Source organism: Thamnophis elegans, chromosome 10 (assembly GCF_009769535.1).
Source record: "Thamnophis elegans isolate rThaEle1 chromosome 10, rThaEle1.pri, whole genome shotgun sequence".
Lineage (NCBI taxonomy): Eukaryota > Metazoa > Chordata > Lepidosauria > Squamata > Colubridae > Thamnophis > Thamnophis elegans.
In genome coordinates, this window is record NC_045550.1 from 40,199,247 (window position 1) to 40,225,565 (window position 26,319).

General features: G+C 35.4%; 1 protein-coding gene across 5 annotated transcripts in view; it reads right to left on the reverse strand.

The window, feature by feature from the left end:
• Window positions 1-215: 215 nt before the first annotated feature.
• TRIP12 (thyroid hormone receptor interactor 12) overlaps window positions 216-26,319 on the reverse strand; it is a 95,638-nt gene continuing 69,534 nt past the window's right edge. For 2 of the 5 annotated variants that reach the window (XM_032225379.1, XM_032225377.1), the window contains 18 exons: window positions 24,806-24,997; window positions 24,126-24,277; window positions 15,808-15,980; window positions 13,759-13,832; window positions 13,455-13,654; window positions 11,473-11,600; window positions 11,149-11,300; window positions 10,262-10,404; window positions 9,028-9,184; window positions 8,055-8,153; window positions 7,359-7,473; window positions 6,648-6,802; window positions 6,306-6,470; window positions 5,726-5,890; window positions 4,943-5,056; window positions 4,337-4,431; window positions 4,113-4,216; window positions 2,872-3,068 (listed from right to left, as the gene is read on the reverse strand). In XM_032225379.1, the coding sequence (XP_032081270.1) occupies window positions 2,872-3,068; window positions 4,113-4,216; window positions 4,337-4,431; window positions 4,943-5,056; window positions 5,726-5,890; window positions 6,306-6,470; window positions 6,648-6,802; window positions 7,359-7,473; window positions 8,055-8,153; window positions 9,028-9,184; window positions 10,262-10,404; window positions 11,149-11,300; window positions 11,473-11,600; window positions 13,455-13,654; window positions 13,759-13,832; window positions 15,808-15,980; window positions 24,126-24,277; window positions 24,806-24,997 (2,580 nt within the window). Of the gene's footprint in view, window positions 3,069-4,112; window positions 4,217-4,336; window positions 4,432-4,942; window positions 5,057-5,725; window positions 5,891-6,305; window positions 6,471-6,647; window positions 6,803-7,358; window positions 7,474-8,054; window positions 8,154-9,027; window positions 9,185-10,261; window positions 10,405-11,148; window positions 11,301-11,472; window positions 11,601-13,454; window positions 13,655-13,758; window positions 13,833-15,807; window positions 15,981-24,125; window positions 24,278-24,805; window positions 24,998-26,319 lie in introns of all 5 variants that reach the window. The other 3 variants (XM_032225380.1, XM_032225378.1, XM_032225375.1) reach the window with 2 other exon arrangements.

Genomic DNA, 26,319 nt, shown 5'->3' on the forward strand with positions numbered 1-26,319 from the left:
TTCAGAATCCTGAAAGGGTAGCTTAAGAAAGAGTAGCTGTTGTTGGCACACTTTACCCATGCTAAGTTGTTGGACTACAATTCCCACAATCTTTTATAATGTTTGCTAAATGACTGTTTCCAGTTCTGGTTTGAAGAGTGTTATTCATATCTGAAGAGTAAAACAAGTAAGATTATTGTCTTCAGGAAGCAGTGTTTTATGTTGTCACTTCTTACTGTGAACAGAACAATTATATATTTAACCTAATTCTTAAAATTTAGTAATGCATATAAACTATATGCATTAAGCAAGGAAAACTAACAAAATGTGTATCTCCTTAATTTGCTCAGTAATTCATGTTGCTTGAACAGAATTCCAAGTCAGTCTTACAAAGTACACAGCTGGAGGCATCCGCCAGTCTACTAAACTACTGAAGACAAACAATCGATCTACACTTTGTTAGGTGCTTTAAAGCACTATACTTCATACCTTAAACTAGATTACAGTGGCACTGTGTCTGCTAACAGCAGCAAAAAAATATACCCAAAATTAGAGTATGACAATAAAGTGATGAACTGTGTCAGTATCACCAATCTTTTCAAAATAACAGATCTGGTCAATTTTTTAATTAACAAAAGACATACATTATTCAGGAAACCATGATGCAGTTTTCTATATTTCTATATATCACTTCATTTTGGCAGACTGAAGTTTGCTATGGTAAAATAGTCAGAAGGCCTCTTCATACGATTCCTGTGCTTGCTGAATAAACACTATTATTTTTAATCCTTCCCATTTCCAAATTAGGCATAAAACGATCTTGTAGCATGGATCCAATCGGGCAATAGCCCAGGTTTTTTTTCCAAAACAATATTCTCCCAATTCCATCCCATCCCAAAGCTACTTGGGCTTTCAGAAATCAGAGGTCTTTTTGAATTTAAGAACTGCCATTCAATGAAATCCAGATTCTGTAGGGAGACAACATGGGTAAAAAAAATATCAATACAGATGATATTTTAATACAAAATATTTTTACATGTCAATTTTTTTTAAAATATAGAACCTTAAAAAAGAACAAATTGCTATCAATGTACTATAAACACGAGTCTTTGTGCCATGTTTGATAGCATTATCTGAACAATTTTAAACACCAGTCCATATTTTAACACTGCCTTTCGGTTTTTAAGAAATACTAGCCATTGTCTGTTATGTCCACTGTGAAGTACTTCCATTCAGTTCTAATCTGACAGACTGCTCAATGTCTTTGCATAATGATTTTCGCGTTCAGCTTCTCATCACAGTTCAGTGGTGCACAATGTGGCCAGTCCCATTATCTTAAAAGAATATCAGTTACATGTACTTGAGTACATTATGTAGTAACAAGTTCTTCATCTGAAAAGCAATCTTGCTGAGGTTTAATAGATGCTCTACCCTGATCATCCAACCAAATTTAACAGTACTCCAATGTTTATTTTGATTTCTCAAAGTTGAATAAAGTCATATGTCAGTTTTTCATTAAGAGATGAACTACATAGCATGTACATCTCAGGAATGTTTTGGAATATTCTATTTTTGAACTCATGAAAATAAAGAAAACTAGATCTTGCAAACTCTTGTTTAATGGTAAATCATCCATGACAAGATGGCAACTTAGCCAACGAAATTTAAGATGATTTACTTGCATTGGAATAATTTACAGGTTTGAACTTATGCATACAGTACAGAACTATGAACAAAAAGGTGAAGCAAACTTTATTTATATTCAGGTAAAAACATTAACCTGATGAAGTAAATTATTGCAGATTTGAGAAATCAGCACATAAAACAGTAGGACAGCATTTCTTACAGGTGCATTATCTGTGTCAAAAATGGATGAATTGTCTTGATCCATACCAGTATTGTGGGCAAATGGGGGGGGGGGGAGGGAATGCTAGTTGACAGCAGGGGCAAGTAATTCAAAGAAAACTATGAACTTAAAATAAAGGAAACAGGACTGAACAGGGAAGAAAAAAATATTAATTTGACTTTATAAAAAACTTTACATCAATTCAAAATGTTCTGGCCACATCATAAATATTGGCCAGACCAATCAATTGTTGAGTTTTTCAACTACACAAAAAGCATACACTCCTCCTAGCCCCTGGTAAGAGTTGGTTTGCCTAAATTACTGTGTAAACAGCTCTAGAGTTTCTTCTGGTAAGTAGCCAATATACACTACTACATTAAAACTAAGCTATAGGAAACATCCTACCTACTTACAAAGGTGGAATTATTGACAATATATTTAATAAAATTAAATTATTTTTTTAATTTGAGAAAACATGGAACAGTAAATGTCCATGTCCAAAAATGTAACAATTGTGAGTGATGCACACAAATAGAGCCATATGGATTGCATATCAGACAATACATGAGGGAGGGAAAGGGGAGCAAATCATGGTATACAGAACTAGTCTACTTAGCTAGAAGGTCCAATACTTCTTTCAATTTCTGTACTTATGTACAAAGTTGTCTTTGGAGGAAAAAACTGCAGACTTGGCTAGATGGATACACACAGCCCAGTATTAAACTGCACAGCAACATTTATTGTTCCAGCCTGAAAAAACATCCCTTTTAAATTTCACACAGCAAAGCAAGTTAAACTTCACTCATTGATAAATGATAATTTAAAACAAGAACTTGCTAAAGAAACCTTGTCACAACAACTTTAGGGCCTGATCACTTTAAAGTCCAAGGGGCCTTTAATGAATATCAACCTAGTGTCTTTGTTTATAATCTGCAAGCCGTTTTCTAAACAAGGCGTAACGTTTCCTCGACTCAGATGATACATTTAGAAAAGAATCATGATTCTCTTTTTGCTGTAACAGGCAGACATTGCATTATTCTTTGTGATCAGGAAAGGTGGAATGACTGCTGCCCTTCTTTTGCAGCTATCAAAAGTTTTTCACGCATTATCTCAATACTTGAATAGTCTGGCAACTTGAGATAGTTTACACAGGTCATTACGGAGGGTAAGAAGTCATCTGGATTTTCTGTGGATTCAAATGTCTTCCGTACAATCGTAAGGGGAGGATTCAAACTTCGAAAGCCTAAGAAGAAAGTGGGGGGAAAAACCAATTTTCACTACAAATTTATATATTAAGCTATCAGTTAGAATACAACATGATTTATATAGTTTTTGTATCGCTAAAGTGGATCCATATGAAAACAAACCATCGTTTAACTTTTAACCATAGCATTACAAAAGATACATGTGTGCAGATTTCCACAAACGTGTCATTTTTGTTGTATGGTTGGTATGATGCATTTTCTTTACGAAGAATTGTAATGTTTAAAGTGAAAGTCTTTATATTTCCCCTGGAAGCTCCCTCAAATAGTAAAAGGTTTTTTTAAAAAAACAGGAAGGAAAGGTAGAACATTTGAAGCTATGATGTTTCTTCAAAAATCTCTTGCCAACTTGTTCCTTCCTCATCAGGCTAGAACTAAGAAATGAGTGACTGTCACAAAAAGTCTAGTTGTTTAAAGCTTTCTGTGTGCATTTCCCTCCTCCCCCACTGCAACAAGATAAGCCTATAAATAGGGACTCGTTTTATTTATTTTTATTTAGAAATATATTGCTGCCTGCTTGCTCATTATTCAAGGCAAGCTAATGGCATTCTGATGAAATTATACATTTTTTATTTTATTTATTAGATCCAGTTTTCCCTCTCAGGAAATCAAGAAGCATCTTTCCCTCACAATAAGCCAGTAAGTAACCTCACCTGAGAGACTGACTGGCCCAAAGATATAAAGAGAATGTCCATACAATTAACCAAATCAGAGGCCAAAACTACTTTCATTATAACTTCATATATAACTTCTTATATACTAGGATAATGTTGCAGTCAATATATACTTATCTAGGAGTAAAGTTTATTATACTTGACAGACTATTTACTGATATGATCCAAGCAGGATCAGACCACAAATTATTTTATTTTAAAATATAACTATGGAGGATTACAAATTAAGAATTATATAAATACCCCTTTTGGAGCTAAAGCTGTATTATAATTAAATAGAACAAAGATGACTTTCAACACAAATAAATCATTAAGATTTGTTTTTATTAAGATATCAATCAAAACACCTACCTCCTACTGGCAGTCTAGGGCTACCAGTCACAAACTGAAGAAATAATCTCTGTTGTTCACTATCAAAACTACTAAGAATTTCAAACAGGAATTTCACAGCACGACTAAAATAATAAAAAGAGGAATACTTCAGTTAACAAACACAGTTATCTTGATATAGATATAGTATAAAAAGCTGCTTGACTCATAAATGAATTATTCACTTATAAAGAAATTTGTGTCACCTGTCATGTGTATATCCATGATCTGGCCTGCAACATTCCATTAGTGTCTTTGCATCCCAAGTGTCTGTTTTGCTACCACACAGCAACTGGTCCAGCTATACGAGTGTTGTAGAACAGGAGGCAACATGAGAAATGTGAAGAGAGAAGAGTACAGAAGCTGTCAACTTATTACTGCAGAACTTATTAACAGAATCCCTTGTGCAAAACTACAAGTGACACCACTTATCCAAATCTTGCAGAAATTGAGCTTTGTATTTTTCCTAGACTTTTCTTTTTTCCACCTATTCCTTATGAAGAAAACAAAATATCACAGAAGAGTATCAGCTCTTAAAAACCAAGCCACAAATTACAGAATTATGTAATACTGTGTAAGAGATATAATGTCCTCAACATATACCAACTGCAAACATTAGAAAAATAGAAGTATATGGCCATTTCAAAACTATGCCAAGAAATCAGGATAATTTAGTTTTATTAAGTTAAATATTTTCCATGAGAAATTTCCATTACCAAACAAGTTGTATATATCTACACATTTATAACCAAGAAAATAGAATTCAAGAGTACAAAGTTATTTCTCTAGGCTCAAACATAAAATGTACTAACCTCCTCGGGATAGAAGTACTGAAGATGACTAAGGGGAAAGACAGATTCAAATCCATCTCTGAATGAGTCAAATTGTCTAGAAACACCTTCATTTAGTGCCCAGAAAATAACAAGCTATAAGAAAACATTGACAAAATAGTAACATTAATAGGCTACTCAAGAATTTATTATTAATAATAACGGGTAACAATGTTTGTAAGAAAACTAATTAATATACCATCCAAATCTAAGCTACGTGACATAAAACAGTTCTATGGTTGATAGTTTCCTTTTAGTTATTAAATAATAAAGCAAAATAAAACTCAGCAATATTTCTAATAGAAATTCTCCAATTATGACATTTATTCTGCATTAAGTTATTGGTACCTGCTCATGCAGCATGATTAACTGACAATACTACACATTTCTTTCTAAATAATGTTGTCCTATGCTGATCCAGATTTAAGTGGTCTGTGACTTTAAATATATGTGTAAAGATTTATACTGATTTTTATAGTGTAACTTTTAAGTTTAATATATTTCTTCTCTGAAACAGATTAAAACACAATGGAAGCATAGAATATCAGTGTAATAAACACATTTATAAATAAGCATATTCAGGAACTGTTATTCACTAAATAACACATAACCTTTTAAAGCAAATTTTTAAAGAAACAATTAAAAATAATTACAGTTGAAGTTTCATCACCAGCATCATGGAACATGTCAGCAATCATTCAGAATTAGTATTAATAATAAAATCTTACGGCCAATCAAATCCTTCAAATCTCTGATGTTACTTACTCTGAGATATTCTTCTAAATTATGAATAGTTACAGGTATGTCTTTCCCTCCTTTTTTCAGTTCTATATTTGGAAACCCTGGCAATGTGAAATCCAATCCTAGATCTTCAACTGAACAGCCATTCATTGTAAGGGTCTCCAGTGCATATTGTAGACTTTCTTTGGTCTAAAGGTATAAGCATAAACACAAGTGATCATCTGGTAAAAATGTTTTTAGCTTTCTATTTTTTGAGCATGTAGTTAAACATGTTCCCAGAAGAATTTATTTAAATTGGGGACAAAGTGAAATACAGTAGAACCTCTGGTCATGAACTCTTCTGACCATGATCAAATCAGGTTCTGACCAAAAAATTCACTTTTTTTGCGGCTTTTTTTTTTTTTTTTTTTTTTTTTTTTTTTGCGGCTTATTTTTTGTAAGTGCCAAATTTTGAAAATTAAATTCAGGTCATGACCAAATTGGGTTGCAACCAAAGTTATGGAATGAATTATGGTCATGACGAGAGGTTCTACTGTACTCCTTTTAAGGATTAATTGAAAAGCAACCAAATAAAGCCTTTCATATCTAATATTAGTATGGATACCTGTGATTTGTCTTGTTCAAGTCTTCTCTTCTGTCTCACAATTTCTTCAAGATGATACACAGATTTGGCTACTACAGGGTCAATATTGAACAAGTCATGAGATGTTAGAGATGTTTCCTGCCGCAGCATCCATTTGTAAAAGGGAAGGCCAAGTGGAAGGTCAACCTAAAAGCAAAAGGTAAAAATTTTAGCTGAATTGTCAAAAGATAAATCATATCCAGCTAATACTGAAGATGTAATGGTTAGCTTGCAATTTCACATATGAAATTGACATATATGACAATAAACATTACTTCAAAGATAGGAAAAGTTATGTCAAGCTCAACCCAGTTATGCTCTTACCAGTCTAAAATCCATGATTGCTTTTGCCATTAATTTTCCCAGAAAGCGGAACTTCATTTTAACTTTAGCAATATGGGCAGGCTTAGCAGTTCTGCCAAATGGAAGTGCAAACAGACCTTGAATATTATGAACATATTTGGTCCCTTCTTGGCTTCCTGTTCAAAACAAAAAGTAGTCTTATATACAAATCATACAACAAGATTAAACTAGTAACATCTCAAAGCTAACCACAAAGTTTAAAATACTTACTCTAGTGTTTTTAAAAACATGGAAAGTTTCAAGAAAAATTAACAATACCCAGCAGTATAATATTTTTCCACTTTCTAAAAAGAATCACGCAGAGCAATCCTGCATCTGCCAGCTAATGAGAGTTGAGAATCAGCAAGCAAATCTTTGAGTTGTTTCTATTGAGGAAATGTAGAGGACTATTTGTCAGCCCAAGATGTCAATCATACTTGTAGTTCATTCTGCAAGTTTACAATTAATTACAGTATATTCCCACTAGTACTAGTTTTAGAAGTAAAGACAGACAGATAAATAGCAAAAGTGACCCTAAATTTACTGGATTCTAAATTCCTTAGTCTCTGAAGAAATACTCAGCAAACTAACTTTCATGCTGTACTCCCTTCTACTTCGCTGGCAGATACCCTTTCCAGTGGCAGACACCATTGAATCAATGATGAAATGCAATTTGATTTGACCCTTATTTACCTTTAGGATTGGCAAGAGTAACTTCTTCACCTCTCCACAGGCCCAAGTCTGCTCTTTGTAATTCCTGAGATACAAGTGCATAAAACTCCAGTGTGGGGCCTAAACCTGTGCCAACCTTTTGAGGAAAAACAAATTACTATTACACATTTTATGATCTTTGAAGGGTAAAACCAACAGCCCTGCAACAGGAAATGCTAGTTGTTAAAATCCAGCACACCATAGGTCTTGTTCTTGAAAGGAGGAGCAAACATAAAAAACCAGCACTACAGTGGAAACACTACAGTGGAAGACTTAATTATAAGTCAGTCACAATGGAAAAATAATCAAAATATTTTCACTTCAAATACCTTTACTTTAATTTTGTGATAATTCTGAACAAATAAAATTAAAGTTCCCATGTCAGAGATAACAATTCTGGGGAATGAATTCCTTCCAGAATCTTCCAGAAGGTGTGAAATGTCAAAAGATTTCAGTCAAGAACAACAGCATTTTAAAGTTTAAACTTTAAAATATTTTTAACAGTAATTTTCAGATTTTGTAGCTGCAATAGTGCCAATCTGTGTGCTTATTGAGGTTGGGAGTGGACAAAAAAATGAGAAACAGAAATTTAGAGCACAGAACCTGTTTAATCCTTTTACTCACTCACAGAGGAAGATAAACAAACAGTAGAAACAAATAGCCATAATCTTTGCTTACTTCATTTTCATACTGGATTTCCAACATAGCTCTTGAACTGCCCAGATCTTGCATCACCGATTCTGCTTGTTTTAACAATTCCTCTCTATTCACTGTGCGCTATTGACAAAGAAAAGGACAATTGTATTTATTGTCTAGCTAAAATTTTAATATCATCATAATCATATATGAGAATATAAATTTACTGATGTAGACATGACATTTTAAAGATTTTTTTAATCTTGTCTTTATTATTTTTATAAATAACTTAAGATAGCAAACATACCTAATTCTCCTTTCTCCTATTTTCTCCATAACAATAATACTGTGAGATTGGTTGGGCTGAGAGAGAGTGATTGACCCAAAGTCACCAGGCCAGCTTTCATGTCTAAGGCAGAACTAGAATTCTCTGTCTCCTCATTTTTAGTTTGACTCCTTAGCTGAAAAACTGACTCTCTAGCCATGTAAATTACATTTAATTTACTTTAATTCATTTAAATTACATATAACGGAAATCTGACATAGGCTGAATTCACATATCATGCTAGGCCCTTGATGACAACCAAAAAACAGGCCTTTTTTCAGGCTGTTTTCCAGGCCATTTTTCATGTTGTTTTTACGACATTTTTTGGGCCCAAACCAGCCCCAAAAACGGCCTGAAAATGACTCCAAAAATGGCCTGAAAACAGGCATGTGGGTGCCAGCCAGCTGGTCTTTGAGTTTCCAGCGCTGCAGCGCATGCACATGCACACATGTTCCGGTTTGGGTACTCGGTGCTGAAAAGATTCGCCATCACTGTCTTAGGCTTTGAGTTGTTTTAGTTATTGTTTTCTGAAATAATCTATTACTGCAGATGAGCACAGTAATTCTGATGTTTATTTGATTCTAGTTTCTTTACCTTATAGGGAAGACAGGCAGCATAAAAATTAATTAAATGAATTAACTATTCAAAATCCAATGGCTTAAGAAAGACAATTTTCCTATAACAATTTACCTTTTTCCGATCCAGCCGGGGTGCTACTCTGCTATCCTGAGAATCAGATTGATTGATTTCTGGATTAGTGTCCAGCAGTCTCTGCATGGCTCGATCACGATCAAATGCAGTTACATAAAACAGCATTTGCCGAGTGTCAAATGGAAAGAAAAAAGGACTATAAAAAGAGAAATGATGTTTACATTACAAGTTTATTATTTTGGAATTAAATGTCATTACAAAGCTGTAATCATGAAGCTGAAAACACTTTCATTATCTAGTTCTCCCTGCCCAATATAAAATATTAAAATAACTTTTCAAATAAGCTAATGAAAAAATATTAAATAAATATTAAATAAAATTTTATTTAAATAAAATATTTAAAGCTCACTACTGTAGACTACTGAAGGTGACGCTCAACATAACTATTTAAAACTGGCAACAGAATGCCTACTGAAACAGATTTCAACTAAACACCCCTAGGGAAAAAAAAAGATGTGATTTTCTTAGAAGCTACAAAACATACCTCTGAAGTTCAAACAAGCTAACATTACGGTAGTTAGTCCTTCAAACAAATACATTCCGAACTTTTATATGTCAAAATCAGTGTAAAGTGAATTAATGAACTGATTTAAGTAATAGCAAGATGAAGACTTGCATAAAGCTAGATTTGCAACCAAATGATATTTTTAATTTGCAAAATTCAACCTCATATAAAGTTGTAATTCTATCTAGAAAATGTAAACATGAATAAAAGAAGCCAGATCTCCTAATTGTTTGAAGTTACTATGTTACATGAGTGATACTTGAGCACTCACTTGAAGAGCCAGGTTTTAATAGAACAACTCTTGAGAGCAGAGATACAACCCAGTTTCATGACTTGGAAAAAATGTCACTGAGAAACAATGTCTTATGAGAAACAATGTCTTATGTTTTCTTTGATCTCCCAACCACTAAATATCTATGCAAACTGTACATACTGCATAAACATTCAAGACATTCAAGACTTTATGGAAAGTACTGCTTGTTACTCTTCTTGGTATTTTGCATTTCAGTAACCTAAAATATACATGTGTGCTTCTTATTAAACCAAGCAGTCTTCTACATTTCATAAAGTCATCCATCTATCCACTCTATATTAAAATTTAGTATTTTGTATTTACTTTCCTATTTTTGATTCCTTCATAATAAAGAAAAACATATGCAATAAGGAATAACACATTAAAATATCTATAGTGATTAACAAACTTCATACCATGATTTTCCAAGCTCTGTCAGCCATGTTGGTATGTTTCCTGTCATTATTACCAAAGGATCTTGAAGCTGTCTGTTAGCTTTTGCTGTTAGCTTACTGTTGATAAATTCAGATGTTGGAATAATTTCTTTACAGCTTGCATTCTGCAGTAACAAAAAGAAAGTTGTTTCTATTTGACAGTTAAATGTATTAAGGCTATTACAAAGACAGATTGTAAATGTCTTCTGAACCTGCTTTGCCTCTTTATAAATCATGGTGTGCTATCAAAAGTTAGGTGCCATTACTCTCCCACTTCCTCTCTGTATAAAATTTTCTGTCCCCATTAACCATGCCATATATAACATAAAGAACTACCACAAAACATGGAGAACAAAAATCTTCACCCCTTCCCAAATCTACCCAGCTAGCAGTAGCTTAAATTTCCTGCAAAGCATTTTGAAGTACACTTCCAGAGTGTCATTTGATAAATGATCATGTAAATTATTTTCTGTATTAAACAATTTCACAGGATATGTGCATTTATTAATATACTGAATAGATTGTCTTTGCTGTGATCCAAGGTAGTTCTTATATTCTCGGAAGTGTCAAGTAATCAACATTTGACGTAGTTTTTAAAATGTAATATCAGCATGAATGGATAACCAAACAGTACATTATTCAGATCCACTATGCATTTATATTGATATGCATGGACCCAGTAGCTTTGTGGTGAAATAATACTATTGCAATTAGGATAATAATCAATAATTTCATACATTGTTAATTAACATTATTCTGCTGATCTTAAATGGAAAAGTAAACAATTAAAATTTGTTTTAATTACACCTAAGAAAATGAAGCTCAACACAGATCCAGACATCTAATGCAAATCTACCAAGACTACTTACATCATATAGATAATACCAATAACGACTCATGGCATGTAAAACTCTTAAAAGAATAACAACATCTAATGAAGGATCTTCAAAAGTTATACTTTCAGGAGCGGAAGATATGAGATAAACTTCCAAAGGATTTGAGACAGAAGGACATAGACCATCTACAAGAAAATACATTCCATTAGAGAAAAAATTATATACAATATTTTCATTGCAGCCATTTTACATAATACAAGTGTAGAAATACAATGTCAATTAAATTGCAGTTGAAATAATATACTTCAAAACTTATACAACCTTTAGTCTACATTAGGAAATAAACAAAGTACATACCATGCCACAATTCATCATGTTTTTTTGCATTTCTGGGAGATGTTTTCGTAGGAGCAGTTTGTGCTCTTCCTCTTTTACCACCAACACAATCTTTATTACTATCTTCATCTTCTCGTACTGGCTTGTACCTAAAAGATATACACTCTAATAAATAATTGACCCAACAACAGAGGAGCATGAGTAATAGCTTTTTTCCTTGGATCAATTTAAACATAAAAAAAATAATGTCAATCAAAAAATCTACCTAACAGACAGGAAGCAGCAAGTGAAGCTAAGCAAAATATTAAATTTGCAGTAGGTAATACTGAATTAGCATTATGTAATCTAAAGCCATTGCTAGCCACAGGACCAGATGGATTATGTGTTTTTTTCTTGAAAAAGCTTGCTACCGTCCTAACTGAACCTGTGTGTACAATGTTTGAAGTATCGTTTCAAACTAGTTCTCTGCCTGATCTATGGTTATCAGCTATAATTATGCCAATCTTTAAAAAGGGTGACACTAGTTCAGTTGAAAATTATAACCCATCTCTTTGTGCTGTATTACATGCAAAGTTATGGAATCAATTATAAACCAATCCATCGTTTACCACTTATAGACAAACAACTTGCTATCCTACAAACAGTTTGACCTTAGGAAAAACTCGTCCTCTAATTTACAACTTTTGCACTGTGAAACATCTGGACTACATGTCTTCATCAAGGTAAAGCTGTAGATGCAATTTACATAGATTTTTGTAAGGCTTTTGATACAGTAGTACATGATAAATTGCTGTTGGAAGTTAAACTCTTACGACATTTCTAGACCCTTGCATTTGTCCATTTAAAGGCCTTTGTTTACATAACTAATGGATTTAACATATGTATACACCTGGGAACCATATTCTATTACACAGATATAGCCAAGTAGTTTTTATGAAAATGGTTCAGAAGTAGTTTTGCACTGTCTTCTATGACTATTTTTAACTGCCCTAGTCTAGCCTACAACCCTCGAACTCCTTGGTCATCTCCCATCCAGGTAACTACCTGCTTTACTTCAGAATTCAGACAAAATTGGTCAGGTGGCTGTTATCTGCTGCAACATATACATGTCAAATGAAAGAGTCATGTGGTTGAGGTAATGCTATTTTCCATGACATGTTATGGCCTAACAAAATTAACAAGACTCCAAAGTGCCAAAAGATACTCTCATCAAATGCCTATTGGAGGATAAAAATCCCATCCTATTCTTCAGTTTAAAAAGGTTAGGAGTTGAACCAAGGTGGCCCTTAGTGTCCCTTTCCAATTCCCTTCCACGTATGAAGAAATGATCATTTCATACTAACTTCTAGATACACTGCTATAGTCAAAAGAATCAGCCACTGAAAAGAGATAGGAATAATTAAAAACTGGACTGGCCCCCAAGAGAACCAGATAAAATTCACCATTAGCTATTAAAGCCTAATGGGGGATTTGAGATAGTAAACTCAATTTATCTGAAAATAAGTGGTGGAAAGTGGGACAGAAATAAAGCATATAAATAAACCTACTTCTACAGTAATTGTAAATCAATAAAAATAGCATATCAAAGGAAATGAGTGCCATATTTCATCTCATTTAGGAGTATCAGTATTCATGTGAAACATTCAATCTTATTTTTCAAACAAAATGCATTAAAAGGTTTCCCAATTTCCTTTCATCAGGAGACAACATGTAGTTAGTGTATATTGTTCATTTAGGTTCTATAATGCCAAACAATGATGCCAGAACATTTTTTTCCTGTTAGGAATGGACGAAATAAATTGAAGCTAATCCCTATACTCATATGAATTTCCATATTTTCGCACTAGATTAAGCCATTCAGAAAGTTTTAAAATCTGCCCCAACCTACTGCCCTCCATTTTGTCAACTGGTAATTAAGAGTAATTAAAATTAGTTAAAATATTTTTATATATATTTTCATTAGATTTATATGAGATCTGTCACAGATCGTTTATTTGGCTCACCAAATGGTATGAGTTTTGGTCCATATGCCAGCTCTTCCCAATGGGTTGCTTTCATCATCTGTAGACTCCCTCTCTTCTTCGGCTTGCAAACTAAATTGTCTAACTGCTTGATAAACTGTCATGTTGTATGGCAGGAGATGATCCCCAATATAGAATTGAAGCCGGTGCCTCACATTCCCTGAATTTAGGAACTGAGCAGCCTATTTTAAAAAAGCAGATGTGGGGGAGGGAAGGGGGAGAGAAAAACCTTTAAAAACGACTTTTGAAAATGCAAAGCAGAATTATACACTGAACAGTACCTTACCAGAGATTCATCTATTTCCTCATCTGAGCCATCGTCATCACTATCTTCATCATCTTCTCTCACTCTGCCATAACCTAAAATAAACAAATAGAATTTGCCACTGGATCTTCCAGAAGAATGAATGCTTTTAAAATAATTACAGAAGCTGCAAAGTATATTTTATGCTCTTATATTTATATAATTTTTTTCTCCAATGAAGAAAGCAAAGAAAAGGAAAATTACCTTGGCTTTTTAAAACTATTTTTAATGCTAAATCACAGTATAATATTCTATCTCAAAAGACCCATTACAGAAAGAATAATTTAGCATGGGAGTTCCAAGAATCTTACCAAGAAGCTTCTACATACTAAGGGATCTAAGTAAAGACAATTAAAACTGTCTGCTTTAGGCATGGGAAGACTTACCAGCATGCTTCTTCTGGCATAAGTGATAGGTGGGGGTGTTATGGTTTTTAATTTATTATGTGTGGGTAATCTAAAGTTAGATTTACAATCTACGTCTGGTGGAAACTTAATAATTCAATTCCTAACCAAGCACCTGAGATGGTACTAAGATACCATCTAAAATATAGGGAGTTCCAAGCAGGGTAATTTTTTAGGGTATTCATATCAGATAAATTCAATATTTTAATATATATTTTAAGATATAGAGGAAGTTCTTTAAGTTTTGAGGACACCAATAAAGATTGATATAACAATTGACATGTCTTTAATAGGTATGCAACTTTGATCTGTATCTCTCATTACTTCGGTATTTCATAATTTTTTCCTAATTATTTTTCCTCAATCAATTATTATCGTTGGTCGCACATTCAGTCAGATGTTTAAACTGGATTTGGCATTTTTGTCTACCTATCAAGCACTTCATATGGACCTGGAATGATGAAGACTTTATGGCTTTTTTAACTTTGTTAATTATTTTTACTTATACTACAGAAGTAATAACGTGTATATACATACATACATACATATGTATATGCGCATGCATAAATAAATACCTTCCAAAGTTATGCAACCACCTTTATTTTACTCCTTACTAAGATATGCGCTTGCACAAACTAATAGATATACCTCTATTATGAATCTATGTCTTACTAAAATCCACATGCCTGTAACCTTCCACTGGGATGAAATGGTGCATTCATAGGGCAAAACATTTTCAAGCAAGGTACTTCAAATGAGTTAAATTACAGAATGCGTCTAAAGTTTGGGAGCCAGGAACTCCCACGAAATTGAAATTTGACAAATTTTATAAAACATTTTATAACAAAAAAACTTATTATAAAAAACTTATTATATAATAAGAAATATCATAAAACATTCCCTGCAGTCAAACTCTGAAATTTAATTGTGCTATACAGTTTAACATGGGCTATTTTTAAGTAGATATATCTCTGATATTCCCTGAATTTTTAAGAATTTTTAAAATGCATTATAAGCTATGCAGATGACCCAAAGAGTAACAGGTTTGTCTAGTTTCTATCACAACTGCAAGATAGATAGCAACTATCACAGAAGGAATAGTTCTCATTCAGAGTCATCACTTGTGTATCTCAGCAGCATAGAAGAATTTGGGCAGGGAAAGTTGCCATATCACACTGGAAATGTTCCTTGCCTCATACAACACATGCAATCCTTAATAATCCAACTATAAACTGTTGCTAATCTATGAAGGAAAATTATATATGATAAAAAATTAACTTGAGTTATAACAATATTCAATAAGAAATGTTCCTCAATTAGCTATTTGTCCATATTAGCTGGTTAACATATTCCTGATTCTACACAATATAATATATGAACAGACCATTTGGAATGGGCAGACCAAACTGTTATTTAAAGTATTACTCAAATAGCTGGATATATAACCATTGAACACTAATGCAATAGGGACTAGAATGTCGTTGCAAAGAAACCTTGGGTAGACTGCTTAAAACATTTAACTAAGTGAGTTATAATAAAATTATATAAAAGCCAAGCTTCTAAAACACAACTAGAAATAATATACAATTGTGATCATACAGTGGTATTCATAACAAGAATAAAATACCTCTAACTACAAGGTATCTTTCAATCGCTTGTACCAACGCAAGAGGATCTATCTTCACAGGTCCACCTTTCCACTGTTTCACATTAGCACAATCTGGGTGTCTTTGCAGCTGGCATTTCAACTGATGTGTGTTGAAAAATTTTAAAGCTTGTGATCCTCTGTTAAGAGAAAAACTCAAGATAATTTATGAAAAACGTTGCTACAGTTATTCTATTTTCAGTTTCATACAATCATTATTTCATTATAATAATTAAAATAATTCATCTTTTGCATTGGCTATGTAGCCAATTGCTAAGATTACAGGTACTTTAATTTGTATTTCTAATTCAGAACCTTCATAACACCACGTGATATCTTTCATTTGATTTCAAACTATTTTAGCAAGGTGCTGTTCAAGACAGTTTAAGCTGATTAAAGTAGCACCTTCATACAATCTTACCCAAGGCAAGACCGATTAAAAAGTGTTACCTCCTTTTGAATAAATAGGTAGAGTAGTGCACAATACACTAGTAGAAGCAAATAATTCGATATTACTTCATTAAGCATCCCATCTTGTTAGTTTTAACCTCAATGAGCAAGCATACAAATAGATCATTTTTTAACCTATTGTTTAATAGATTATTGTTTTTGGTTCAAATTACAGAAAAAAGTCTGTAGATTTTCATCAATCTAGTCTAAAATCAACATAGACTTCCACTTTCTCACAATTCCTACAGATGCCATATTATGATAGAAGATACAAGAACATTCAGCGAAACTGATATCCACATCATTTAAAAGCTAGCACTTCCCAATAGTTACTTAGGTATATTTTTAATTAGGTGAATTCCTCAAAGAGTAGCAGGGTTGGTTTTTTTTTAGGAATTTAGGATATCAGTTAAGAAAATTATAATGGATACTAACATCAAAAATGATTTATCAATTGACAAACATCTATGTTAGATATCAGAATTTTCTAGAGTTTTATCTAAAATAAAATAAAATAAAAACAAAAGAAAGCGTTTGCACTATAATTTAAATGACAATCTAATTTAATAAATTTGTTTGATATTTATATGGTGCCTCTTGCATCTTTTTTTCATAATCCATGTGGATTTTCATATATTAGGTATTCTAGCAGTTTTTATACTGCGATTTTTCCTCTTGTAAAAATAAGAGGCAGAATAGCCAGAAAGACAGGTTGTTTATTTACAACTATAAATCTTTTGGTTGGCATCTGCACATTTACATATACAGGTTTTGCACCTGCATTAAGGCCTAGCAAAAAACTTCTATAGCTAAAGTTTTGATAGTCAAGAACCTTCTATAATTGAGATTTTGGGTGGAAAACATGTCAGTATTATCGAGGAATTTCTCCTCTTTCCTTTCCAGTTCCTAAGGATTAGCAAAGAAATACATGAACTAGAATCACCCAGCAAGATAGACTTAAAGGGGAAGGAGAGTTCACAGATTATAAATTCACAGATTATAAAGAACTACAGTTTGAATTTGAATTTAATAAAATTTATATGCCGCCCAATCCCGTAGGACTGCAAGTAAACAATCTATTGCAAGTAAACAATCTATTTTCCTTTATTGTGGTCTCAGTGCAACACACATTTGGGGGAAGTTTATCTGACAGTGGTGGCCCAGTGCTCCTATTAGATCAAAACAAACAAGAGTAATACCCTAATTAAGAATTTTCCCTGACCCACTGACTGAGTTGGGAACATATGACAAAACACAAAGGCCTTAACCAGATGCTTCTTTGTAGATATCTGACAGAAATATACTGTTGCAAAACACTGTTGATATTGAAAGGGCCCATCTGGAGTGAATGCATAATTCCTAATTCATTCAGAATCTACTTTACAAAAATGGACAGAAACCTGCAGTAAGGCTTTCCATAGTCTTGCCAGTGACTATTAAAGGCAACAGAACAATTGCATCTGAGAACTATATTGTGGAATGAAAAGAAATTAATAAACTACTGAAACTTGTTCTGAAAATCATATTTGGTAAAATATTCTCACGGGTAAACCCACAGTGGAGAATAAAACCAGTGCTGTGAGACCCAAGAGCCATTGTATTAACATACTACGTTTGATTATATTAATCTACCGTATATACTCGAGTATAAGCCGAGTTTTTCAGCCCACTTTTTGGGCTGAAAAAAGCCGCCTCGGCTTATACTCGAGTCTACAACTGGATCCGGCAGTGCTGTTGCCTGTTGGAGGAGGAGGAGGCGAACCAGCCTGCCACCGCTGGCCACCGCCAGCCTCGCCGCTCTTCCCGCCCCCTTCCAAGCCCCACAGTCCAGCGGACGCAGCAGAAGCAGCCCCGGGGCTCCGCTGCATTTTCTGGACAGGGTCTCGCAGGAAGGAATCCCCTCTCCAAGGGATCCCCGTCCAGAAAATGCGGGGAGCGGCAGCGGAGCCCTGGGGCTGCTTCTGCTCCGTCCGCTCCTCTCTGCTCTCCTGTCGCCAGCTGGTGGGGCTGACCCTGATCCATAAACACTGCCGAATTCAGCCTCGGATCTTTGTCGGGACTTTGTCGAACTGCTCCCCCCCACCTCCAGTTTCTTCCTAGTTTGATCCCACGCGCCGCTGACCTAGGAACCGCATACCTCCCAGCAGTTTTTTCAGGCTGCTTCCAGATGGGAAGGGAGGGGGATTGTAAACCCCTTCCACACCCTGGCTCCTCCTCTTCCAGAGTTCGGGCTCTCTTTCTTTCTTTCTTTGAAAGAGAAGCCCAAATTAGCCAAAGGGGGGAAAGCGAGCGAGCGAGCGAAGCAGTGGGAGGGGGAAAGGTCCCCGTGAAGCCCTGCGGCCAAGGAGCGCTGCCTGCTTTTTAAGAAAACCTGGAAGGGGAAGAGGGCGGGTTTTTTCCCCCTCCCTTTTTCTTTTCGTTCCCGTGGCTCAGCCTCTCCTTTCCTTGGGGCCGTCAAGTTTACTGTTTGCAGTTCCTTTCTTCGTATAAAAACCCCTCTGGCTCCAACGGGACCTCTTCCAAGAATACCGGGCGCAAAACTGCGCTCAGTTTCTGAAAGGTGGCCACGATCCCCAGTGGAAAGGCATTATTCCCCTCAGTTGTGAGGGCAATGCTGCTCGCGACTTTCCCCTAAATGTTGGAGAAAACTTTTCGCCGCTGTCCTCCTCGGCTCATTTGGGAAGGACGATTGTAACAGGTTGAGATTTCCTTTCAAAACAAAACAAAACCAACCCCTCCCCCAGTCCCAATGTTTCAAACAACCCCCTTTCCTGCTGGGAAGAGCCCAGCCAACCCCCCGTCCCTTCCCATTCGAAAGGGAAGCTCGTATCACCTTCTAGAGAAAGTGGCAAATGCCCTCCGTGACTTCCTTGGTTTCTCTCCGGGCTCTGCTCTTCGGCATTGCCCTTGGGGAAAACTGCCGCGGTTTGTTTCCGTGAATATATTAACAGGCGCGCGGAAAGCAACTAAGCCAAGGAGCGTACGTAGTCCAGCCAAGCGAGTCTAGTTTCCTGGGGTCCCTTGCTCGCTCGCTTTCCCCCCTTTGGCTAATTTGGGCTTCTCTTTCAAAGAAAGAAAAAAAGAAAGAAAGAAAGAGAGCCTGAACTCTGGAAGAGGAGGAGCCAGGGTGTAGAAGGGGTTTACAATCCCATCTGGGAGCAGCCTGAAAAACTGCTGCCGCGCCACGCCTGCGCCCCAAACAGAGCTGGGTCCAATCAGCCTTTTTTCCCCTTTCTATGCCCTGTCTCAGACGTGCGGGCGCGCATGCTGTGAACTTGCCCACTTAGACGTCGAGGTTGCCGCGTGCACTCTTGTATTTTCCCCTTCCTCTTACGTGCCCCCCTTGGTGCAGCGGGCTAACGCTGGTGAAAGGAGTGGGGTGGACACAACTGGTAAATTATAAACCACAGATTTTAATCCTATTTAATTTTTAATGGTATCAAATTTAGCTATAAAGAAGAGAGAAAGAAAGAGGGAGTGTGTGCACAGGAGTGTGGATTTTCTAAAAATCCCATTGAATCCAGAGGAGGGAAGAAAGAAAGAAAGAAGAAGTGTGTGCACAGGAGTGTGGATTTTCTAAAAATCCCATTGAATCCAGAGGAGGGGAGAGAGAAAGAAAGAGGAGTGTGTGCACAGGAGTGTGGATTTTCTAAAAATCCAATTGAATCCAGAGGAGGGAAGGAAGAAAGAAAGAAAGAAGTGTGTGCACAGGAGTGTGGATTTTCTAAAAATCCTATTGAATCCAGAGGAGGGGAGAGAGAAAGAAAGAGGAGTGTGTGCACAGGAGTGTGGATTTTCTAAAAATCCTATTGAATCCAGAGGAGGGGAGAGAGAAAGAAAGAAGGAGTGTGTGCACAGGAGTGTGGATTTTCTAAAAATCCTATTGAATCCAGAGGAGGGGAGAGAGAAAGAAAGAGGAGTGTGTGCACAGGAGTGTGGATTTTCTAAAAATCCAATTGAATCCAGAGGAGGGAAGAAAGAAAGAAAGAAGAAGTGTGTGCACAGGAGTGTGGATTTTCTAAAAATCCCATTGAATCCAGAGGAGGGGAGAGAGAAAGAAAGAGGAGTGTGTGAAACAGGAGTGTGGATTTTCTAAAAATCCCATTGAATCCAGAGGAGGGGAGAGAGAAAGAAAGAGGAGTTTCTGCACAGGAGTGTGGATTTTCTAAAAATCCCATTGAATCCAGAGGAGGGGAGAGAGAAAGAAAGAGGAGTGTGTGCACAGGAGTGTGGATTTTCTAAAAATCCAATTGAATCCAGAGGAGGGGAGGGGGAAAGAAAGAGGAGTGTGTGCACAGGAGTGTGGATTTTCTAAAAATCCCATTGAATCCAGAGGAGGGGAGAGAGAGAGAAAGAGGGAGTGTGTGCATAGGAGTGTGGATTTTCTAAAAACCCCATTGAATCCAGAGGAGGGAAGAAAGAAAGAAAGAAAGAAAGAAGTGTGTGCACAGGAGTGGGGATTTTCTAAAAATCCCATTGAATCCAGAGGAGGGAAGAGAGAAAGAAAGAAGGAGTGTATGAGGGTGGGAGATTTCCTAAACCCCATTGAATCCAGAGGAGGAGTGTGTGTGTATTTGTGTGTGTGTATTTGTGTGTGTGTATTTGTGTGTGTGTGTATTTGTGTGTGTGTGTGTGTGTGTGTGTGTGTGAGAGAGAGAGAGAGAGAGAGAGAGAGAGAGAGAGACTATCACTGTGTTGTAGCTTATGATTCTTGATGAATGTATTTTATTTTATTTTATTTATGTACACCTAAGACAAATTCCTTGGGGGTTCCAATCAGGCTGCTCTATGCAAACAGTCATGTCATCACTTTCTATAATATCAGCCTGCATTAGGCCTCAAAAGATACGGTACCCGAACAAGTCTTTTTTTTTTTTTATCCTGTTAGAAATGGATCCCAGTACTTCTACCGGTAATCCTCGACCAAAACAAAAACGCAGGTCATTCGAAGCTGGTTTCAAACTTAAGGTTGTGTCAAGAGCAGAAGAAAGCAATAACAGTATTGCAAGTAGGGAATTTTGTGTTGATGAAAAACAAGTGAGGGAATGGCGGAAAAAGAAAGCTGACTTGGAAAAGATTCCAAAGTCAAAAAAAGCTCAACGTGGTTTAACAACTTCATATGGGGCTCTAGAGAATGAATTGTATGAATGGGTTATGGAGTGTCGTCAAAATGGTTACTGTGTAACACGCATGGGAATTCGCTTACGTGCCCTTCAAATGGCACAAGATGACAAATTTAAAGCACCAGGCATTGAAAAATTTGTTGCGTCAGCAGGATGGTGTACCCGCTTCATGAATAGGTTTTCCCTATGTTTGCGGCAAAGAACAAAGATTTCACAGAAGTTGCCAAAAGACCTTGATGAAAAAGTGATGTCATTCCATTCATTCATCATAAAACAAAGAAGGATCCATAACTATGACCTGGGAGATATTGGAAATATGGATGAAACACCTATGACCTTTGATCTTCCAAGCAACAGAACTGTGGCAAGTTTGGGAGACAAAACTATTTTTCTCAGAACCACAGGAAATGAAAAAAACCATTTCACAGTTGTTCTGTCATGTTTGGCTAATGGAACTAAGCTGCGGCCTGTCATTATTTTTAAAAGAAAGACCTTGCCTAAAAAGGTCAAATTCCCACCACGAATTACAGTGCGCGCACATATTAAAGGCTGGATGGATGAAGACGGAACAAAAAAATGGCTGGAAGAAATTTGGAAAGAACGACCAGGAGCAGCCTTAAAGAAAAAACCATCATTGCTAGTTTGGGATATGTTCAGAGCCCACACATCTGATGACATAAAAAAATGGCAAAATCTTCTCAAGTTACTTTGGCCGTTATTCCAGGTGGGCTTACATCTGTATTGCAACCGCTAGATGTGTGTTTAAATAAACCTTTTAAAGACCGTGTGAGAAAGATGTGGCATGAATGGATGTCATCTGGTCAAGCCCGACTGACAAAAGGTGGAAATCTGATGAAGCCCGACATAGAATTGATAGCAAAGTGGGTTCGTGATGCATGGGAAGAGATTCCGGAGGACATGGTGCGATACGCCTTCAAGAAATGTGGCATTAGTAATGCTATGGATGGCAGTGAAGACAGCGCTTTGTATGAGAACGACAGCTCTGATGGTGATGACTGCGAACTCAGTGATGATGACAATGTCTATGCTGATAACCTCACACTAGCTAATGCTGAAGCTCTGTTTGGACATACAGATGATGATGAGGAATCCAGTTTTGAAGGATTTTAACTCTTATGTTTTAGCTTGGTTGCTGAATGAGCTAAGGTTTTTGTACATTTAAAGTTATTGTTGATACCATATTGTTTTTATTGACCCTCTTTTCCACTTACAGAGCTAGTTATTTATTTATAAATAAATATTTATTTATTCAAAAACATTATTGGTATCTATTTTTATTTTTGAAATTTACCGGTAGCTGCTGCATTTCCCACCCTAGGCTTATACTCGAGTCAATAACTTTTCCAGCTTTTTGGGGTAAAATTAGGTGCCTCGGCTTATATTCGGGTCGGCTTATACTCGAGTATATACGGTACAAGCTTTCAACAGGCTAAAGCTACCAATTAAAAAGCCAATAAATTCTACTATCCTGCCTTTGAAAACAAAATCAATGAGTGAATTTCTTGGCTATAGAAGCTATTAAATTAAAAAAGGAATATCATCAACAATTAATCAACTGCTAAGTGGCAGAAAAGGAACGAAGAGGAAGAGACTGTTTCCATGCATGCCAATACTGGCATAGTTTCCCAGGAAAATTTTCAGCAATAGAAGATTCACAAAGCCCACATAGGTAATGCACAGAGACCACACATGAAGAACCAGAGACACCTTTAGGAATAATACCTTTGCAATTATTCCACAAAGGAATGATTCAAACCATGGATAACAACTGGGAAACAACCAGGAGCAAAGAGGTTTGTTCTCAGAATTATTACTATATGTAATAATATTATAGATCTAATCTACTTGAACTAAATTCAAACCAAGAGTTGTTTTCTCTAAATACAAAGTACAATCACTAGTAGTCAATGAACATGAACACCTAAGAAAATTAAGCAATCAGAATATGCCTTTATTAAAATACTGGAGGTACAATGCAACTTGAAATTGCAATAACTGCATTAGCCTCATAGTAAAGTTTTACTGGAAAGTACTTTACTGCAGATTAACAAAAATGGCATGATTGTTAGTTTTTAAAAAATCATTCTTTCCAAAGTGCATCTACTTCAAAAGACTTGAAACTAAAAAAAAATCTTGAACTTCTAAATCTATTCTTTCATAAATCAACAAACTAAGGCACGATTACATGTTATACATGGTTCATATAATGTTCTGTATTTTTCTTAAATTATCCTACCATATTTGGTCAATACAGTTTGGGTTATAGATCTATCTGGTAATGTCTCCCCCATTATAAATTATATCAAATTCACTTTTGCTGCTAATAACAGAAAGTGTCATTTTTCTTCTCTCTTATATGGATACACACAGACTCAACCACTTTTTCAGTAGGTTGAGGAAGACTATTTTAGAGGCAAAAGTGTGAAGTGCGGGTAGATGAAATGGGCAAATCTTATTCCAACAACTGAAGTTCATGTATCATGCCAGATTAGGAAACTGGAGTTTTATAAATATTATATTCTTGAAACTTCTACAAAGAACATTTTAAGATTTTCCACTAATTTGGAAATACCTGTTTAGTATTTAAAGAAAAGAAACAATAAACACCATATAGCATATAATTTTACCTGTGCAGAATTCATAATACAAGGATTATGATTATGCTACAAGGAATACAAATAAGTTTACCTGAGCATTAATCCTTACCTGCTGCCCGTTCCATTTCCACTTGGAAAGTCATGGACTTTAACTGGAAATTGCTCCATCTGACTAAGACAATTATTCATTTTATGGACCAATGCTAACAAAGGTGCATTTTCTAAAGGTTCTAATCTTCCAAGGGGTTCTTCTCCAGGAAGCTGTAAAAATTATTTTTTTACCCATTATTTAAAACTCACAAAGCTTGGACAAGTCAACATTTAAATAATCCAAATGGACAAACAGAAATGGAACAGAATTATATATTTGAAAGGGACTACTGAATTCATATAGCTCTTAATGAGGAACTAAAATTAAAGAATGCAGTATTATTTTACTTCTTTGGACAATACGGAAGCTATATTCCAAATGTTCAAGACAGTACAACTCGAATAGACTATCGTTCACCAAGAGGAGTATAATTGTATTTTATTTAATTTGTTAACTGTCTCGATCATTAAAGAATTTAATTGAAGAATTTACATATCAAATAGAAAACTCAGACATTTTTCTTTGTATGAGGTTGGCATCAAACCATATTTCATAATTTGGCTCTCGAGTAGTTACTGGGATAAAATAACCAGCATATTTATCTGTCTTTAATATATTCAAAAGACTTATTACAGAGTAAATAATGTACACTGGAATGAAAAGACCGCTATAATACTGAACAATACATGAATACTTACAGGAGAAGAGAAAAACACATGAAGGAACCTTTTCAATCTGACATCTCTGCTTACAGCATCTTTTTCACCCTTTGACGTCAAGTAAAGCAGCAGCTGCTTCATAAACCCACTGTGCTGGATCTCAAACGAAGAGACATCAGATTCAGAGACTATACTACGAATTTCTACAAGGCACTCAACTCCACCATCCGCCTGAAAGAAATAGTTTCTATATAAGAAGAAGGCTTAGTGGTGTTGGAACTATTCCATGAATGGAACAGAAGCAGGTAGTTAAAAACAGAAGAGAAAGATGTACTGCAAAATATATGCAGATTTGACTTTAACTTACCTGTTTTGTCATATCTGAGTATGCACAGAACCTACACTATAAGTAAAATATAGAGCACAATACACTCATGCAATGCATGACCCACACAAATAGGATGTTTGAAATATTTATGTTCAAAACATTTCCTCAGAGCCATCCAAGTGAAATGTTGCCACATACACACGCAAAATGTTTTCTTCTGACTGACTGAGGCAACCAACAATAAGGATCAAATTATGCATTTCTTATTTCTCTCTTACTTTCATAACAGTTTCATTGTTTCCACTGTGGCTTACTAAATTCATCAGTACCAATTATTTGTGAATCCTAAAATATTAATTCATCCACTGCTCACTAATTAGTATACAATCAATTATACCTGTATGGATATCTACTATTACAAATTAGTGAATAAAAATATGAAAAACACTTAAAACAGCTTGATGAGAATATTAAGAGACACAAAATCATGAAATAATTTTATTACCCAAGGACTGAATTAAATAGAAATACCAGATCAAGGCAGTGCAAAGCATCTGAACAAGGTGTTTTGCAATGCATGAGGCCTTGAATGAAACATATATCTTTAACAAATCATTAAAGCATCTTTATGTTTAGTGGAAAGCAAAGCAACAAGACTATGTTTGCAGAAACACTGGAAAACAATTTCTAAAGTAACGAGGATTGGACAAACTAGAAGCCCATCACCCTGTGCATTAGTATGAATACATTCTACTATAGGAAATCATTTAGCAACCACAATGGGGACCGGCAATTTGTTTGTAAAGTAAAGTGGTCACTAGCTGAAACTGTAACTGTGCTTACATTGTTACTTCACCTTTCCTTTACAAATCTGCAAAGATCACTCTATCAGTGAGTTGGCTGGTACAGAAATATAATAAATAAATGTGAAGATTAGTTGCAAAGTTACTTTCTCATTACTGTTGCAACTGCAAACAGCTGCTCTATGAGGACTACCTGTACCATGAAATGAGTACAACTGTTTTTGAAGTGCTTAAATTAAAGTAATAGTTTTTGTTGTTTAGTTTCAAAGTTCAATTCCCCCTACATTTGACCTTTTAAAATATTTAGTTACTTTAAGATACATATTTCCAGGGAAAATAATAATAATGCAGATTAAATCCAAAATTTAATCAAATGTAAATTTCTAGTGCACTTCAAACATAAGATGTATCTATCCTGCTAC